A 21083-nucleotide genomic window follows, 5' to 3' on the forward strand; every position below is an offset into this window, starting at 1 on the left:
TTCTCATTTAATGTATTTTTACCCGACATGCTATCAAGCACCATAGTGTTTATTAATTGTGAGTTTTTGTCATTTGCAACGTTTTGTGTAATAATTTTCAAAGAAATGTTTGTCAAATATAATAAGCGGCATGTCTTTTAGTTAACAAATCAGACCTGTAAACTAAGGATCGCTATATCCGCTTGGGTTCCAACCCCGTTATATATTTTAATTATTTTTAAACCAATTATAAAATGATGACAAAATGAGCAAAAAAGCAAAACATTCCGAAACACTTTTAAAAAGGGCAAACATATTAAATAGCTGTGTGGAATATTTTACGTTGTTAAGTACCCAAAACTGATTCGCAATAAACACATTACTGAACACGTTTGAACTCGACAAGCGTCTAAGTAGGTTTTTAAACCAGAAAATTTATCGTCCAAAATAGAATCCTTATTGTCTCTACAATGTGGCAGTTATCTCACCAAACACTTTACAAAATGACCTTTAAAAAGAATTTGTTATTTTTCAATTTGTTTAAAAAACCATTGTTTTCAAATTATTCACGCCCATGCATCTATTTAAGTACTTTAGGAGAGATATCCGTAAATATGTGTGATTTACAAAGATTTGTTGGTACAATTGAAACCAAACCTATTCGTCCGAAAATGAGTTTTATACATTTTATTTTGTTCTCCTTTAAGACGACTTGAACCTGTCCATATGTGGATCAAATGTCACGTATATCAGACTCGTTTCTTTTCAGACAGTTAAGCGGAACAAATGGGTATTCTAAATCAGAAAAAAACTGCCTGCGAACTAAAAAAGCTTGAGGAACCTCCAGGGATAGGTATGTGACTTGATTTTTAGTTCAAACGTGTGACCATAAAGTGAAAGGTCAATAATGGTATTTGATAATTCAATAGATAAAAATGTTGACAGTATTTAGTATCATACATAGCAACAAAGTACAACAGAATGAGATACTGATGTTGGTGGTAAAGGTGAGATACAAATCCGATAAAAACCTTCATGTAGCAGATAATAAAATGTCCCGGAATATTTTATTTCTGTAATGTGAATGCTCTTTGATTTTTGTTCCATATAATTTTGATTTTCGATTACACTGTCTTGATAAGATGTTAGTGGGTACAACTTTTTTCCATTAGTTGTTACTTTTAATTTGACAGCAAAGAAATATATTGTTACAGAAGAAAGTTGTTAGCATGCTTGTTTTCTATTAAATGAGCAATTAAAAGTTTCGTTGCCTAGCAACGTCGTAAAGTATAATCAAAGTAAAATAAATTGAAAAAAGAGATATCAATAATTATTTCGTTTCTGGTAAACATCCTGACACTTTATTCACGTTTGCTTCATTTAATTAAATCATTAATTGTTGTGTTTAGCCTCGTGTTTTATAGCGTGTTTTATAGCAGTGCTACTATCTAAATACACCAATTGTGTAAATATAGTTATCTAAAAAAGATGACTTTGTAACACGAATGTCCTTTTAAGTGCATTTGTATTTTTTTCATTGAACTGTTTACTTCACTATTAATATTCAACAAAACAAAGTTGTATAATTAGCTTATCAATAATTTACGAAGATTTCAATACATTTGTGACTTGCTTTTTTAGACAAATACTAACTGTTTCAATCAATTTATAAATATATACTTTTGTATATTTCTTATAAACAAGTCAAAGACACTTAGTTTAACCTATAAATATTTTCATAATTTTAGAAATAACATAATTAAGTTAAAAGCTATATATCATGGAATATATTCAATACATTCAATAAACAGTAAAAATATATTGTTTCCATGCATTTATGTTCAGATTCTTGAAATAATTGTTACATAATATTATTTAACACAAAAGAAAACTGTACGTAACAGAATAAAATGTTCAGAACACAATATTATGCTGCTGTTTCAGAACGTTTAGGGAATTATTTCATAACGAGCCATAGCAAATTTGAAAATTGTGTAAGTTGCAGCCAGCATTGACATATATTTATACACGTAAGGCCACATAATGTTTGCATACAATTATTCTGCAGTATGAACGTACTATATGATTGTATTAACCTTTCTGTTTTTAAGCGCCTTTGTCTACATATATGATACATTTCAGGAATATATTGCAATGTAACATGGGATAATGTCATGTGCTGGGATTATACTCCAGCAGGGACAGTTTTAAAACAGCAATGTCCAGATTACATAATTGGTCTAAACAGTGCGGGTATGTACATTGTGATCAATACTTATCTTTGTAAGTTTGAGAGATGGTTATAATGATAACTGTATAGAGATGTTTACAAATACGAATATTTCACATTATAGCATAAAATCGGATATTTTCCCCTCTTTTGCCCATGTGTTAATAGTCACGCACTCTTGTTATAGACCTTTGTAGTTTTACCTATGCGCAATACATACTGGGTCCAGTAATCAAACAATCCAAAATGACGATTTGGCATATTTGCCAAAAAAATATGCACTCTTGTTATATTGTCATTATTGAAAATCGATTCGAGGGCCGGCGAGCAGCATTCAAGAACCTTTGCCGGAAATACTGCGTGTAGACATCGCCGCTAATCTTGGTTGTCGCCCTTTCTAAGAAACGAACAGTTGTCAATGTAAACATATATCTGCCCTACGATTAACTCAGAAAACAAGATAACACAAAGTGAATACGAGAAAATGTTGTGTGTTTTTTTTGCTGCTTATTATGATAAATAATTTAAATAATTTATATTTCTTAACGTTTCGTGCCAATTTTTTATGAACTTGTGCTTAAAAAACCGTTATATATTTCAAGTCACAAATCCAGTTCTAAATGCCCCCTGTAAATCTGAATTTCTTAGGGTCATACTTTCTTTGGGTAGAGTTATTAGTTTCTTTCCTGAGTAAGTTTTGTTAAATCAATTAAACTTCGACATTTTGTTCGGAAAAATAAAACGCATACCTTAAACATGTTGCCAAAAACTGCGTGTGAATTGGATAAATACTGTCCAAGAACAAACCGCCCCCCCCCCCCGGACTTCATGTATTTGTGTTGTATTAAATAAGCATATGTCAATCTGGTTTAAAAATTATACTATAATAGCGCCAACGCACGTTTCTTTTCGCACCAACCGTTCCTCGGGACTTGCAGACGTTATAACAAGGAAAAACGTGCGTTCACCCAATAAAAAATCAAAATATTTTTTATCGGTGACTGTTTACATGAATATGAATGAATTCAGTATAAAGTTTTACGGTTGGACCAGTCGATTTTAATTTAAGTTCAGTTTATATAAATTGATACTGATAACACAATTAAAACCCCTGAGGCTAGCAACAGATCTGTAAAAATTAATAAATGACGATGTTTAATTCTGTTTCATTTTTTAAAACAGGAGTAACTTCCATTTACCCTATCACGATATATTTCTTATACAGATGACACCTTTATTGTGATATAATTCATTTTCTCTATATATATGCAAATATGTATATCACCAATATCACGATAGATGAGCGATATACTTCTACATTCTTCCTCACAGTTAGTCAATCAATGTCACTGCAGTCAACTTAGAACTGTCATTAGTGAAAACATTAATATGATCGGACATTCTCTCTGCTATTGAGTAACGTAATCATGATTCTAAATAATGGGTTAACCCTTATCCGCTCTAAGGGGTCTCCAAAATCCAAGAGCCGAACAGATTTTATTTTGCAAAATATAGTATGCAATTAGAAGCCAGGTATTGACGACATTGTTTGAAATCATGTTTTGAAGAATGGCTGTTACAGAGAGGTATATTTTTGAAACAAAAAGTAGCTGGCGTCCAAATGAACCTAACAGATTTATGACACCATTTTTCGTATGAGTGCGTGCTAGTATAATCATTTCTAATTATTCTAATTACTTTAAAGTCTAGACATTTGTAGTGATGTTGGCAAATATATATATTTAAACGTTTCCATAAACATAACTTTTTTTTAGATTATATGTTCCGGTAAAACGTTAGTTTTCTTTTATACCGCTAATTTCCTAACTCTAATTTAAAATTAGTTATGTTTTGCAGCTTAATTGTTGCAGTTTAATATTATGCCTAGTCCTTAAGTATATCTAGGTAAAAATTAAGTTCAAAGGCTAAATTAAATGCACTTTATACATTATATCAGTTTATTGTTACTTTACCTTGTCTACCTTGACGTTTTTACCGATAGCCATAAACCGAACTAAAATGATAAATATATGTATTGTTTTCTACATGGAAGTAACATTCATGTTTCAATGGTATTAAACCTTTTCTTTTCTAAACATATCTGTCATCATCTTCACATCCCATAAATCATACATATTGTACATATTGCATATGTGAATATTTATCGGATGGATATTCACTTCTGATAACAAAGAAATAAAAAAAACTCATTTTTTTATCATTATACATTTTCAATCAAAGGATGAAATGAATACATTGAAATGAATGAATAAACACACATTCAATTAATAAATAACATTTAAGATAATTAATTACTATTTAGATACAAAGTGTTTATTCAATTGTCAATAAAGAAGATTAACTTATCAACTTATTGAATTACTGAATTAATTTTAGTGTCTATTAGTGCGACGTTATCAAAGGTTATCTAAGCATCAATGAAAGCTACTGCGGATTTGTTAGCATACCAATTTAGAACTATAGATTGTTAAGGATTTAATGTTTGATAAACAAATTGAATATATATGTTATCTATTGAAAAGTATAGTTCTAGAGAATAAATCATTTGATTCAATGGTATAACAAATAATTTAAAAAAAAAAGTTAATAAAAATCAGTGGAGTATTTTAAACAATAAATACCTTATTTAAATATATAATGTTAACAGTGACCATTATTATGAAAATAAAACTTAAAAATGTATATGACGGAGTCAAATACATGTACATCATTTGCAACAAAAGTCCATTATCATTTATTCAATTCAACAAGTTTTAACGATTTAATGAAAACAAATGTAATGGAGGCCTAGGACCAATCTTTCTTTGGGGTCAAACATACCCTTAAAGGAGCGAAAGGGGACAAAACTTGTAACAAGAATCTTTTGCCTTTTGAAGATAAAATAATAGTGTTGTTATGCCATTGCTTGCCCATATCCTGTGTATTTTTCATTGTAGTATATTCAATGTATGTAGGTTATTTCAAAATTTGCAGGATACGTGACACGTGAGTGTCTGAGTAATGGTTCATGGAAATCAAATACTGAGTTCAATAACACAGAAGGATGGTCAAACTACACCGGGTGCATGGGAGGTCCAAAACCACAAATTCAGAAGGATTATTCAGTAGGATCATTTCGTTATATCTAGCATGTTGATAAATTGATGTTTAAATAATCCAGTTTCACTTATGGTATTTATTTAATGTAAAATTGTAAGATCTTATGTTTTATCATTTTGCACTTTTTAAGCTTTATGTAATAATCATTGTAAATGAAAATCAAATAGATACAGCTACAGGCGTTATCAATCCTTTTCGAAATCTTATATTTTTCTTATATGATTCCAGCATCATCTAGGTCGGATACAACTGATGTCGGAGATTGGGTACGGAGTGTCCTTGGCCTCCCTTATTGTTGCTGTTACGATAATGGTGGCTTCTAAGTATGTACCAATACAGTATTTATATATTATACAGTGCTTATACTACGTATAGAATTTTACAGCAAACCACTACTTATTATTGTCATTCTTTATCAAGGACTTTGTTTTAATCGTGATTTATTAAAGCACGACTTCCCCATAGTCTCATTTAACCCGGGTTTTGTAAAGTTACTATAGCTACGCTCGTACACTTGTCTGGAAATATGTTTGAACATAATTTATAAAAATATTGTATTCTAATTCTATCTGGATCTTCCGTATCATATACATGATTGAAGTTATTGAAAATATTACGCATGAATAGTGTACTTTTGAACTGTTTGAATTCAATTTCAGTTAACATATAAAACTAAATGTATTTTAAAATGCTGAAGTGAACTTGCATAAAATCCTTGCTATAATTCTTGGTGCTATAAACAAAAAATGATATTGATATGGTTCTGTAATTTATAGGTTATCATAGTGATGTACATGTATTCTATGTTCGATTTGAAGCTACCTGACTGTTTATTAAGACTTACAGCTAATGAGCTTTATTGAAATAGAATTTAAAATACTATTTATAACTTTTATATTGGCTTACGTCACTCTTTTATTATATTAAAATAAATTACAGGAGGCTACATTGCAAGAGCAACGTTCTTCATATAAACCTGTTTGTTGCTTTCATACTCCGAGCGTCTGTATCTTTTATCAAGACATTGGTGTTTGTTGACGATGTTGGATTAGAAAAAGACATTAAGCGGCATCCTGGAGGGTATATAGAATTTAAAAAGGAGGGAATGGTAATAACACATTATATTTATGTTATATATTAAGTTTGATAATTCTGAGCCTCCATTTATTCCCGTTTGTAGTGTATGTCAGGGGTATATCAGTTCAGACATACAAAATTATGTCTATTCATATCATTTAAGTCGAATAGCGGTATGTTTGAAGGAAGTCCTTTTAGATTTCCTTCACATGGCGAAACTTGAACTCTTGTGCTATTTGATAAAGGGTTATTAATGTGCTGATTTCAGATCCTGTGCTCACTCCGGTTGTCACAAAAAAGTGCCACATTTTATCTATGTAAGATCTTAAGGTTTTGAACCGCTGCGGAGCGCCTTTAAGATAAAGTAAAGGATCCAATTGAAACATGATCAATTCGAATATTGTTTGTTTAAAGTTTTACTTCTGATGTGACAAAACATACAAATCAAAGAAAACCAGAAATGACATTATACTTAGGCATTGAATATTTCGCATTTGATACCGAAATGAACTTGTATATAACACTAAACATTATTAAAATTATCATCCACCAAATATTTGTTTACAAATACAAACACACAACATGCCTTAAGTGCATCAATAAGTAAACGGTAAATCACATTCATATGCTTTTACTGTTTGATCTCACTCAACGATGATCGGACAATACAGACCACATATTTGAAAAAAAATGTTTAAGAATTTTAATATAAAAGAAGGCATCAAATATTGTCCATGTTCCAAATATCCTTTCTTCAAAACTTAAAGTACAAACCGACATTTCCTTGTTCAATTTGTGGGTACTTTGTATTTGTCTCTGCACTTAACAATAATTACGTACAAAAATAACTTGGAATAAATGTCAATGTCGTCGATATCCGCTCTCACTAGATACTGAACTTTTAAGACAATAGATAATTGTGTACTCGGCAACATAATTGGTATCGAACAAATACACATAAAACTAAATCTTGCATAAAAGAGTTGTTCGCATTTCTTCAATATGAATGAGAAAACATTTTGTAAGGTTTATATGTATAAAACAAATCAATGTGTGAACACTTTTGTAAATGCCATCCCGTTATTATTGTATATGATCATATGTCGAACGGATTACTTGTATATAAGCAACTTTCTCGTCTACACTATACTATACTTATTCAGAAATTTACTTTACTAGTGCAAGAAAATTAAAATGATCATGTATAATTAAACAAATAATATATGTTTTCTAATAATCTTTCAAACGCGGATTCATATGCGGTTGTAGTAGTGTTGGTAGTTTACGCAGTAAGCCACTTTTAAATTATCCGTCCATAGTTTAGCAACCGCATCGTTCCTGGACATGCTGTCAAGTAGTTAACATGTACTAGTTCAAATATATGTGCATGTTTGACGAGTAACCGTAATGAGGTTTTTATGATCAATCTCAGTTGCACCGTCAGGGAATCGAACCCCGGAACGCTCGATCCACAGTTAAAGGCTTTACCTTATGAGCTAACCGGACTCGAATGCAAGCTAACGAAACTTTTTATCCAACCTTTTATGGCCTAGTGAGTTAAGTGTTCTATTATAGAAAAACAAAGTCCGTCATAAATAGATGTCTTACATAAATGATAATGTATAGAATTTTTAATTCCTATTACACTAGAATAATTAAATGCATTGTGAGATATTGTGTTACATTTCTTTCAGCATTGGGAGTGCAAATTAATAGTATGTATATTTGTATACACTGTGGCTGCAAGTATGATGTGGATATTAATGGAGGGAATGTACTTACAGATGCTTGTATATAAAACATTGTTCACTGAGAGAAACGGAACAAGAATATACGTTCTAGTGGGATGGTGTAAGTTTAGTGATCATATATAGTTTTATCTTCTTTTAAGGGGTGGTTAGAGAACACTTATAATATACCGCCATAAGTAATTGTAATGAAATCTATCCATTGACCTACTCGTGCCTACAAGTGATTGTTTATATCCTTTTTGTACTGTGTATTCTACTTAATTACTTAAGTTTTTATTAAAGGAGATTCACATTAAACTGTATCATTCAACATCAAACGAGGTCTAAAATTAATAATATCGCTGACAGATTCAGTTAATTGTACACCGAATAACATAACATTTTGTTTAAGGCATCATTGATACTTTGATACGAGTTTGTTGGATCATTAAGTATTATGTCAGGCATATTGAGCGAATTATAATGATGTACACTTTGCATGTTCTGGATATCGTTCACATAAGTTTAAACATATCTTATTTCTCAGAATAAATATACATGTTACAATTTAAAATATAGAAAGCATTTCAAAAATTTAAAAAAAAGGATGAGCATGAAAGGTATGAAATTCTCTTAAAACATTGGTGTTTCTGCAAGAATGAAATAAAACATTGATTTACAAATCAACTTAACACTTTCTTCATATATAGTAGTAATTGGAGTCATAATATGAAGTATATATAACATTAAAAAAGGTAATATGGCGATTATATATTTGGCCTCCATGTAATTTTATATTTTACTCATTGAAAAGCTATATAAAAAGTAATGAATGAAAGCATTTCAAGCTAGATGTTTTTTATAGGACAACTGTGATGTTTCTAGTTAATATATATACTAGATGGAAATATTCAGTGATTCTGTCCTTTGACCTTTAAATCAATTAATAATTTATTTCCTATTACATTGTCACTTATTCATCATTTAGTTATTCATGTTCTAGTGTTTGATTTTATCCACTTATCATTATTTTCTTAAAACAATTAGCTGCGTCACAACAAAACCAACATAATGGGTTTGCGACCAGCATGGATCCAGACCAGCCTGCGCATCCGCGCAGTCTGATCAGGACCCATGCTGTTCGCTTACAAACCTTATAGCAAGTAGAGAAATTGATAGCGAACATCACTGATCCTGATCAGACTGCGCGGATGCGCAGGCTGGTCTGGATCCATGCTGGTCGCAAACCCATTATGTTGGTTTTGTCATGACGCGGCTCATTAATGATTTTTTTCAACTAGATCAATTAGATTATGAAATTGTATCTATAAGTATTTTATTTCCAATTTTGCTAAGAAATTTGATCTATCAAATGGTGACTTTTTGTCTGAGAAAAAAAAAGAGCAACGGGAACAAGAAAAATTGATACATCAATAAAAATTACATCAATTAGTTCTGTATATTCCAATTTTATAATGTGATCAATTAAATGACTTCCTTCATCATTTCAAAAATATAACATGTACATTCTTTACACAATGTCATAAACATGATATATATTTTAACAAAACTGATCATAATGTTTGTTATTTTCAGTATCACCATTTGCATACCTGATACCTTGGATTATTGTTCGAATTTACGAGGAAAACGAGTTGTAAGTGATAATATGTAAAACATATATTTTTATAACCGTCGCCTATGATACTTATGTGTGCATTATTAAATCGAAACTTCTAACAAAATTTACCTTTCTGAATACTCTAAAGTAACTATGACCAGTTATTTAGTCTTCGGTATGGCGCTGACAGCTTACCTTTAATTACTGTCTTAAACGGATAATCACATCATGCATAATAATAAAAACATGAAATGGCAAATTTAATTATAGCATTAAATGAATTTTTCTTTTGTAGCGACAATGAAATTTCACACATCGTAATGAATTGGATTATTTTCGTTTAACAGATCTTTAATAATAAATCAGAACCTTCATTACTTTTTATTTTGAAATAAAACAATAGTATATTCTTTTAAAATTATAATATGTTTTCTTAAGTGTGCTACTGCCTGATACCTTTTTACTAAATGTTTTTAAACTATTCTATTACATTAATTCTAGATGTTGGAATCAACACCGTACTGATGGATATTTCTGGATTATAAAAGCACCCATCCAGTTATCAGTTCTGGTAAGTTAACCTGATATATCAACACTTAAAGTGCTAAAATAAAACTTTAATTATTCAAAGTGTTTTCATACAAAGCAATTAATCATTCATAATGTAATTTTCTTATGCCCTTCAAGGAAAAATCTTAAAAGTGGCACGCTAAAATCCTTTGCTCGCCCTTTATCCTCTCTGTCTGTTTGATCGGACAATGGTGGTAGCTTTAACGGTAGTCATGTGTGGCTGATTTTTTTTAAAAGTAGCTGTCTTTTCGATCTTTGTGACCATATCTTCTCCTTGGCTAAATCAAAAACAATATATACATGTATAATTATATGTCAGTTTCATTTCACTTTCATTACGTGTACAGTTTGAGTAACTGAATTTTGCGGCAAAATAAATGAATAAATGAAATACATATTCAACGAGGAACAAAAAGAAATGGTATTTCTCTGAACTACATTTTGTATAAAATATTTTGAAAAGAAGGAAGAGAAGTGACGTATCATACATGCTTAATATTCTAAACTTGCAGATAAATTTCATATGTTTCATCAACATTGTGCGGGTATTGTGTGTAAGAGCAAAGATAAGTCGACATGTAAAAAGTGATTCTCAACATTTAAGGTAATTTATTCATATCTCTTCTTCGTTTGCTGCAGATGAAACAAACAAAACTTTAGCATAAATAAAGATTTATGATTTTGTATCATTCACATATAAGAAGGTTTTTGTGGTAATTAATAAACTTAAGAAACTCTGTCACTAAAATTTGAAGTGTGGTGTTAAGGACCATGCATATTTGTTGAATTTATTTGTTTTTAATCACTTATGTTTTATTTGCATCAAGCGAGCTGATACTTTGACATTTTAATTGTTAGTAGGATCACACGCAATCTGTACATTTTAATTGATAAATTTGAATTTTGGAATCCATTATTGTATTATGTTTTGCTGTAATCAGGATGATAAATTCGGAAGAAAACATTGTTTTACGTCTTAAGCTTGTGAATAATTCGTTTTAAAATTAATTGTCTTTTGTTATAAATGATGAAATTATAAACGCTCTTTGTTTGAAATTTAATTTAATTATATGCATGTCTAGAAATAGACGAACACTAACATAAACAAGTGGGCTTAATAAAAAAAGAGTCTACATCATTTTCAATCGTGTCATGTTAAGCGATGGCTTAGGCTGCCAAATTGAATAGTATAAATAGAACCAACGCATTGTTCCTCATATTTAAACTTGGACGTCTCTAAATTCACAAAGACAGTTCTTAAACTGAATGATTTTGAACTTAACCTCTTTGCGCAAATAACTAAGTTTTAAGTCAATAGTTTTGGCTCGTGTCTATGATATATTACAGTGACAAATTAATGGTAACAAAGAATGTTTCATATTAACCCTGTTTTGTCTTAACCTATTGACAATCAAAGTTAATTGGGAAGATATTACATTCTCTAATTTCATAAAGCGGCACAGTTTAATGTTAAAAGGTGTTAAGGATTTTGCTCTGTTGTCAATAAAGGATTTTGCTCTGTTGTCAATATTGCAGACTCTGCTTCATTATTGTTAGTAAGAGAACATTTGATATCATAGAACATTTCTACTGACAATTAGTGATTGTTTTTATATTTTTCTCTATTTTACCAGAAAGACAGCAAAGTTTGTTCTAGTGCTCATTCCACTGTTTGGCGTTATCTACATAGCTTTCTCTGCTTATCCATCGGGCACTGTAAGCATGGAAGCCGATATGATATACCTATACTGTGAAATGTTTTACAATTCATTTCAAGTATGTATTCTGTTTATAGCAAATGATATTTCCTTAAACAAAAGTATTGATGAATGTTGTGTTTTTGATTTTCCTACATAATACACACTTTGTGTCTGATTTTAATCAATCTTAGTACAAGTAAAATTTCTCTCTTTTTTGTTGCTATTTATCTTTGGCAAAAATACATTTCTAAATCGGAGATAAGTAATTTCATTTTAATTCTTTGTTTTTGTAGCAGATTTTATAGACATTAGATAACACAATTAGCAAATGAGATTTTCTTTTTTATTTCAGGGTTTTGTTTTAGCCTTGCTGTTTTGCTTCCTGAACGAAGAGGTAATATTAACATTAGCGTATTTATTTCGTGCTTGATAGTGAAATAGCCCTATGCAGAACGTGCAGACGTGTTTGCGTGTTATTATGAACTTATTCAAATATTTGAAGGAATATTTGAAATTTTTAAAATAGGTAATTCTATTGATGTGTCCGCTCGTTCCTGAATTAATGAATGGTAGTACTCTAAGGTTTATTACATTCAGAGTGGCTAGACATAGCCATATCAGTGCCGACTTGACTAAGATCCTATTAAAGATGTATTGTGCTTGTTGGGCACAAGCTCAAATTGACAAAACTGTAAATTATCTTAATGCAGTCTTGATAAATTTCAATAAAAATGCTGGTTATAATTTTGATGTGGCAATAAATTTGTTATAAATAGACAAAATAAGGCCCTAAAGTATTAATAACGTTTGTTCATAGAATCTTATGGTAAATAATGTTAATCGTAATCTTTGCAAGAAGCAAGCAAGATGCGTTTAAGCCGTTAATATATAAAATGACATAGTCTGTACATAATGTCACTAATAACTTTACATGAATGGCTAATTTTCAGTCAACTGACTCGGTCAAATCATTATGCGCGCTTATGCATGCTTTTGAAACAACAAACGATTCAATTGTGAACACATGAAATTATCTATTATATTACGAAGATTTGACCATAACGTATGTAACATTCTGATACAGACATTTTTGTCAAGTGACAGTAATTACATATTTATATGAAGTTATAACTTATAAGAATATATTGTATTTTGACAATATTAGAGAATAATCTATCTTTTACAGGTTCACAATGAGATCAGACGCTTTTGGTACAGACGTAGGTTCAATAGATTTCACACGCGTTCCATTAACCTCTCGTCATGGCGGAAAGCCTCAAGGACATCACGGGACACCTTATCAAGAGATACGCGTTTGAATGAGGGCGCGATGCTCACTCATGGAAACTGTGTTGATACATGTAAGTTAAACAAAAAATGCCAAGAGCATGTGTCGTGGTCCAGGAAAAGTAGAGAAAAGAGAAACGGAAAGAATGTTCCGGCGTGGCAAAATGAGGACATAGACGGCATTATGACAGAAACAAAAACGTTAGATTCTGGTGCTGAAGATGTTTGAATCGGTTTACACAACAAGTGACAACACGGATATTGTAAACAAAATAGGATGTACATTTACTTTTGAAATGCTAATAATTGACATTTAAAGAAGATCTAACATTTGAAGAAACAGCTTTATCACATGACGTCGCTTGTTTTTTTATTATGTAATACAGCCATTACGTGGTTCTTTATATTACACACGTGTAATATTACATCGTTATGGCGAGGTTTTATTGCCTCTACGTTTCATTAGAAATACAACGCACAAATGTGCACGTAAAAGGGCAAAGTAATATTATTTTAATTAATTTAAATGTGATTAGTCACTTGATCATAATATGTCATATGATATTAAATCTTATCAAACTCGTTCTAGACAATTGTATAAAGCTTTTCAGAGTTTCAATACAACAAAAGATTATTTGACACTCTTGTGATATCCTATATCTGAATTTATTGTAGTTAAAATATTAGCATTCTATTTGCTTATATTTCAATTTTAGGTGTTTTGTCTATTGAAGTCAATCCTTACTCAAGGAATCATATCAAAAAGATTGAAAACATGTGTTTATGTTTATACTATAGGATAGATTATTTCCACCCATCTGATCATGGTCTCTACTTTTCTCTGTTTTATCAATACTTATTAAAATATTTCCCCTTTTAAAATTAAGGTTAAAACGTTATTACTATCGTCATTCACGAGTCTAGCAGATTGGTCTGACACAAGTTATACTATCTGGTTTTCAAATTAAGCGATATCATTAATTTATATGTTTTGTTTATCTTGTATACCAAGTCTAAAATAAAATTGTGAACGTTTCATAATTTTTATTATATTGTTCTAACAAGATAGCTCCATAGACCAATAAAATATGATAAACAACCCGGAAAATGCGGCGTTCAATGAATGCAACCCCCATACGACCAAGCAACAAGAACCAGTGGCAAGGGGCACAGGCGGACCCCAAACAAATAGAGGATATTGAATGAGTGTATGTTCAATACTGAATTTATTGCACGAGTTGAATAAAATTATATTATACCATATTTACGGAGTCGCAAAATCGGCACGGGTGTGTGATAAAACATGATATGGCACAGGGCAGAGCAAGGACAGGCTTAACACTAAAATGATAAATAATTTGTAACTGATAAATAAAGGAATTCAAAGAAAACAAATAAATGATTGAACAATAAGAAAAAAATTGTAACCGATGAGGAATTCAAAGAAAACAAATAAATGATAGAATAATAAGAAATAAATTGTAACTGATGAGACTTCAAAGAAAACAAAAAAATGATTGAATAGGCACAAGAAGTCAAACGAAACAGGGGAAGTGGACAGGTACCCGGTGAAGGGGGGGGGGGTAAATTAACGAAATAAAACTAGGGGCAAAGGGGAAGATACTTACCGTAGACGGTAAAACAACAAGGGACACAAGCAAAAGTGTCACAAAAACAGTATGAAACAACATAGACATACATCTATGAGGAACACAGAGGCGCGCCACCTTGGAACGGTCAGCAGCACAAGTACTGCTAGGGAGTTTCAACCGGTTAATGGTGCACCAAACCTCACTCTTAGCCCCACCATGTTCCTATAAACGTGAAAGTGTAAATGAAATGAATCCCCGCCAAGTGAATTTCTTACAGTTGTAATGGTTACAAAAGGTTAAATAACACTGGCTTGATAACTTCCAGTCATTTGCAATATCATACAATGCAGAATAAAACAACAAAAATAACCTGGAATACAAGTAAACAAAACGTCGACACTAGTATAAAATACAAAACAAATAAAAAAAACTCTATGTTAGGTTTATAATTTATTTTCGAAAAAAAAAGATACAAATTCAAAAACTTATTTATAAAGAAAACTTACAAACCCCGGTATGTACTTTTTGAAATTTATCACAGAGTCGAGCCCAGCATTGCATATCGAAATTAAATCTAAGGCATCAACTATGTAGGAGTTTTATAGTTGAAATAGACAGGGTAATTTTAATTTCAAAATAATTGCTAGACGGTTATTTTATCTAACGTCTGATAAAAAAGTTTTAACTGCAGAAATTACTTTTCTAATTGCTTTAAATGCACATGTTTCTAAAGTATACGAGGGGCGTTTAATATATTCGTAGATTAATATCCTCACTTTTTCATTTCAGAAGCAATTTTAGTTAAAATTATATCAATTGATAGCGTTGTTATTCCTTGTCAAAACAATGAATATTCAAAATGATAATTACGCAACTTTAAGACTGACAGCCATTTTCGTATAAGTATATTGCTGACAGTACTGGTTTAGAGATACCAATAACCATTTCAATATCATGTCATGCATTTAATTTTATATAAAGAGCTTAAATGTGCAGTTTTAAATATAATGTATTTCGCACTTGATATATCCTCATTTCTTCACAAGTCCGTACATTTTGTAATATTTCATATGATTTGTTTATTATACTCTATAAATGAGTTTCGTATCAATATTTAAATTAATGTTATGAGGTACACATTTAACTTAAATGTAGAACGTCTAATATATGTAATTCTTTGACAAGACACGTTACGAATTATCATCAAGTATAGATGAAACATATATTGTTCAAAATAAATATTTCTGTCTTTCACCCTTAATGGTTTGTAATCGCGCCTGAAATACAGTGTACATGCACCTGCTCTAACAGTGTATGAATCACAGTAATTGTCCATTTGTTACTTGGTATAAGGTTGTCGTTTGTTCACAAATATTGTACCGCTCAATCCGTTGCTAGAGAGCGTGAGGGATGTTGCAATTTCTCATTTTCATTCATGTACAGGCCCAACCAAACCGCGTCTGCAATTTTCAAGTAATTTTTCTTTGATCATTGCTTCCGAGAGATCAACGTTTCTCCTGATTTTTCATGGCACAGTGACACACAACTGGTCTAATGACACAAGACACTATACTTATGAAGCATAGAATGAGATTTTACAAGTTTAAGCAAGTTAAATATATAATTACAAGTTTTTTTCAATTCAGCACTCAGTCGGTGATCTTGAATATTTTTAAAATGTCTTCATAAAATACCATACAACATTTCTTATCTCAAAGGAAGACAGTAAGGAATATTTGAAAAAAGAGGCTGCAGATTTCTTTTACATCTTAGTTTTGTTAACGAATCGTACATGTTTTCTACGGATATGATCAAACGAAGATAAAATTAATCTAGTTGTACAGATTTTGAAATTGCTGCAGTATATTCCGGTGGTTCTAGCTTGATTCAGAACATCCATAATATAAATAAGCAAGAAACTTATTCTTCATATATGTTGACCGTTGTGACGTTTTTAATAGAAAATTATTAAAATTGTTGATTGTTTGCTTATCTAAGCAAACTTAATATTGGCTGATGTGAAGAAAAAACAGACTGACACAATATCTGGATTACACGAGATAGCCATTTATATAACAATCATTATTTCTGTATTTAATATCAGTCCTACCTTTTAATACCAGTATTCGTACAACCGTGTTTTATGCATAATTGATTTATAATGAAAATGTTAGCTGCCAAAAAAGTCTCCCCTATCTATTATAGCAAACTTTATTTTGTTTCTAAATAAAATTCTTATCAGTTACTTATATCTTATATTAACTAGATTTGTATTCTGTAAAGAGAAAAGTCTTTATTAAAGAAGTAAAACAAGAGAAAACTTGTTAATTAGTTGTTCACCATGAACATTTTTCATATGCATTTGGGAAAGAAAATGTTATGAATAAAAGCTTCAAGCCAGAAATAATATGACATAATGGCCATTTTGAAATAATTGGCATGTAATTATTTATCTAAGAACATCAGCATTTTAACAGCATTTTAATTATAAAGGCTACATTTAGAACAACACCTATTAAATTGAAAATATTATATTGAAACATGAGATTTATCTGTGTGGTTAGCAGCAAAATTTGTAATTTTGTGAAAAACGCCAGACTTGCAAATTTAAGAGCTTTTTAAAGCATCATCTTGCCCCTAGGTACTAAACTATTTGCCAAAATGCCCTAATTTTGAGAATTACATGTTTGGTGGTATGTCTATATATTCATGTTTTTTAAAACAATGACGTAGTTTAGTATCTGTGTAAATTTAAAAATGCAATTTCGGTCACATCAGCCAATTACAGCTAATTGAACTATCGGCATTCTTATATTATAGAAAATGAGTACTGTTATTATTTTTGAAAAAACTTGCCGCTTATAATATGTGTTTATATACAAAGGGATAACAATAAGAAAAATATGATTAAGACAATTATCTTTTATGGTTTATATAATGTAAGTGCCAATAATTCATACTGGTCGTCTATGTAAAGTCGTGTATATAAAGTCGTCCATATTTAGCCGTTTTTATAAGAAATATACGGATCTCAAAGTATCATTTTCATCAAAATTTTAGAATTGCTACTCCTTCTACCGAAGATCACCTGCTGAGAAATTGTTAATTACTCGGTTGTTATCCAAGAAATTCTATGCGGGTATACCACCTGTCGTAACAAGGACAAAAATAAGACACAATAAATAACAATCATAATAAAAAAATACAAAAGTCAGCTTCATTCTAGTTTTTGTCTAGGACGACAACTATTGAGAACATTGTCGATTTGGTAACCGACTTCTTATTCATGTCCGAGGCAATTGTCGTGAAGAACCTCAAGCAAGCGGTCCCCGGGTTACTAATCCGGTGTTAGGAAATCAAACAAATACAATACTGAACGATATGAAACAAGTCTTATCAATTCTGCCTTTAAATACAAAAGTAATAAAACAACCATGAAGCACATGAAACGTAAACAATTCATTAACCGGATTTAATGGCAAACATGCGCTCAAAAATATGATACGCATTGTCCGACACATACATCTGCCCATTTGCAAACACTTCCCTGTGGAAGAACCTATTTCACGCCCGTCAAACTGTCGCTCCACTTGCACAGTGTGGTGTACGAACGGCATTTTCGAGAAAGAGCAGAAGGTCGATTTTAAGGGCTATTTGTAGGTTTTGTTTATGTTTTTGTGTTTGTAATTCATTTAAAATGTATTTTTTCAAACATCGATCAATGTAGTTCTGTGAAAGCTTGTTTTAGGCTTCCAATGATTTAAGCTGTTACAAAAAGAAAATTATATTAAACCCGAGAAAACTTTTGCCCCTGACAAAGTGAACGACGATTTGTTAAATATCAAACATCCAAGCATTGACACGCTCTTCACTTTGGATTTCTTGAAAAGGTGTATTAGAAAATATCAGCCAGTAACAAGGGCAAGTCTGTCGTGCAAAATAAACTACTCATTTTTAAATTGGCATATCGTTTTTTTTTCGAAAGTAATGGAGCCAAAGGGCAAGAGATGGGGCGAAAAGAAAGGGTGTAGTCTACGAATTTCTATAAACATAATCTTTTAACTAAAATGTGAAGCTGGAGAAATATGATAATATACTAATTTATTTCTACAATAAAGTCTATAACTAGGTCTATCAATTATTGATAACTTTAGTCCGTAAACCGACTGAGCACTGCCTTTTTTATAACGTTCGCTTTGTTCATAGATACACTGTGCATAAACCAACACAATTTTACGGATATTTTTTTAACTTATTTTTAACTTGAACCAAGATTTGTACTGAAAATATGCAGTGTTTGATTATAAAAGTAAACAGTTCTATTTACACTTTGAGAGGAAAATAATAACTAAACAATAATGGTTAATAAGAGATGAAGTACCTTGAAAGATACGTGAAACACGTGTTATATCGTTTGAACGACTGACACTTTGTCATGTCCGTGAAGTACGCGGGCTAACGGGCTAGCAGTCTAGCGGGCTAACAGTATGAACTGAGCGGGCTAGCAGTCTAGCGGGCTAACAGTGTGAACTGGGCGGGCTAGCAGCCTAGCGGGCTAACAGTGTGAACTGGGCGGGCTAGCAGTCTAGCGGGCTAACAGTGTGAACTGGGCGGGCTGGCGGGCCAGCGGGCTAAAATCTAAAACTTTATTAATTGAACATAAAAATGTTATGATACATTACCTGGCAGTGTGAAGTGGGCGGGCTAACAGTGTAGCGGGCTAGCAGTGTGAACTGGGCGGGCTGGCGGGCCAGCGGGCTAAAATCTAAAACTTTATTGATTGAACATAAAAACGTTATGATACATTACCTGGCAGTGTGAAGTGGGCGGGCTAGCAGTGTAGCGGGCTAGCAGTGTGAACTGGGCGGGCTGGCGGGCCAGCGGGTTAAATCTAAAACTTTATTGATTGAACATAAAAACGTTATAATACATTACCTGGCAGTGTGAAGTGGGCGGGCTAGCAGTGTAGCGGGCTAGCAGTGTGAACTGGGCGGGCTGGCGGGCCAGCGGGCTAAAATCTAAAAACTTTATTGATTGAACATAAAAACGTTATGATACATTACCTGGCAGTGTGAAGTGGGCGGGCTAGCAGTGTAGCGGGCTAGCAGTGTGAACTGGGCGGGCTGGCGGGCCAGCGGGCTAAAATCTAAAACTTTATTAATTGAACATAAAAATGTTATGATACATTACCTGGCAGTGTGAAGTGGGCGGGCTAACAGTGTAGCGGGCTAGCAGTGTGAACTGGGCGGGCTGGCGGGCCAGCGGGCTAAAATCTAAAACTTTATTGATTGAACATAAAAACGTTATGATACATTACCTGGCAGTGTGAAGTGGGCGGGCTAGCAGTGTAGCGGGCTAGCAGTGTGAACTGGACGGGCTGGCGGGCCAACGGGCTAAACTTTAATATTTCTTAGAAGTGTGACAATATGAAAACCTCATGATACATTTCTAAGAAGTGTGAAGTGGGAGGGCTGGCGTGTTCATGATTCATTAACTGAAGTCGGCGTTTTTTCATCATGGCAAAGAAACAGGCACAGTTATGGACTTACAAAAGGATTAAAACCAAAACCTTTGTACTCGAGCCAACTTGTGGCGAACTGGTTAATATACCGGACTCTCAGTCCAGGGGCAGAGATTTTTCTGGGGTCACTCCTGTCAAATATTCCGTTTTAAATTTAAACCATGGTCTCAACCAACCAGGGATGGTTATGGAACTGGCATCTTTTGTTTTAATAGCAAAATCTAGACATTTTTAAAATTCCTTATCCCGGCAGGCTGAAACAAACTACGGACATTAACACTTAATTCATGTGCTTTGACCGAGTATACTCAGCATTTGCGAACATCGAAGATCCACATCAGTCGGTGCGCATTCACGCCGTCTGCCAAGAATCTACACTGTTTACTGCCCAACCACTGAGTATGATTCTAGTGTCCAGGCACCGAACATTGTGGAACCTGATCAACCGGCTATTGTTGGCGCCTATTGATATAACTCAAAAACGAGAACGGTGACCCCAAATTCTTTTTTGCTTAAAATGTTTCTGTTATCATATTTTAACAACATGCCAAGTTTAAAAAAATTCTATTGAACAGTTTTAATTTTGCCAATATGCTTATATGAAAACTCCCGAAAACGTCATTAAGGGTTAAAAATAAAATATCAACTATTAGAGT

At 32.1% G+C, this 21083-nt stretch overlaps 1 protein-coding gene across 1 annotated transcript; it reads left to right on the forward strand.

The window, feature by feature from the left end:
* The first annotated feature begins 670 nt into the window (after window positions 1-670).
* LOC132743598 (secretin receptor-like) lies at window positions 671-14332 on the forward strand. Its single transcript, XM_060732129.1, has 12 exons — window positions 671-832; window positions 2122-2232; window positions 5204-5334; window positions 5558-5652; window positions 6269-6437; window positions 8101-8257; window positions 9733-9793; window positions 10259-10328; window positions 10840-10931; window positions 11962-12103; window positions 12380-12421; window positions 13214-14332. Exons 1-12 carry the CDS (start codon window positions 766-768, stop codon window positions 13541-13543), a joined length of 1467 nt encoding a protein of 488 aa, XP_060588112.1. The 5' UTR covers window positions 671-765; the 3' UTR covers window positions 13544-14332.
* The last annotated feature ends 6751 nt before the right edge of the window (window positions 14333-21083 follow it).

The sequence above is a fragment of the Ruditapes philippinarum genome, unplaced genomic scaffold (genome assembly GCF_026571515.1).
Source record: "Ruditapes philippinarum isolate M1 unplaced genomic scaffold, ASM2657151v2 ctg2236_1_1_1_1, whole genome shotgun sequence".
NCBI classification, from domain to species: domain Eukaryota; kingdom Metazoa; phylum Mollusca; class Bivalvia; order Venerida; family Veneridae; genus Ruditapes; species Ruditapes philippinarum.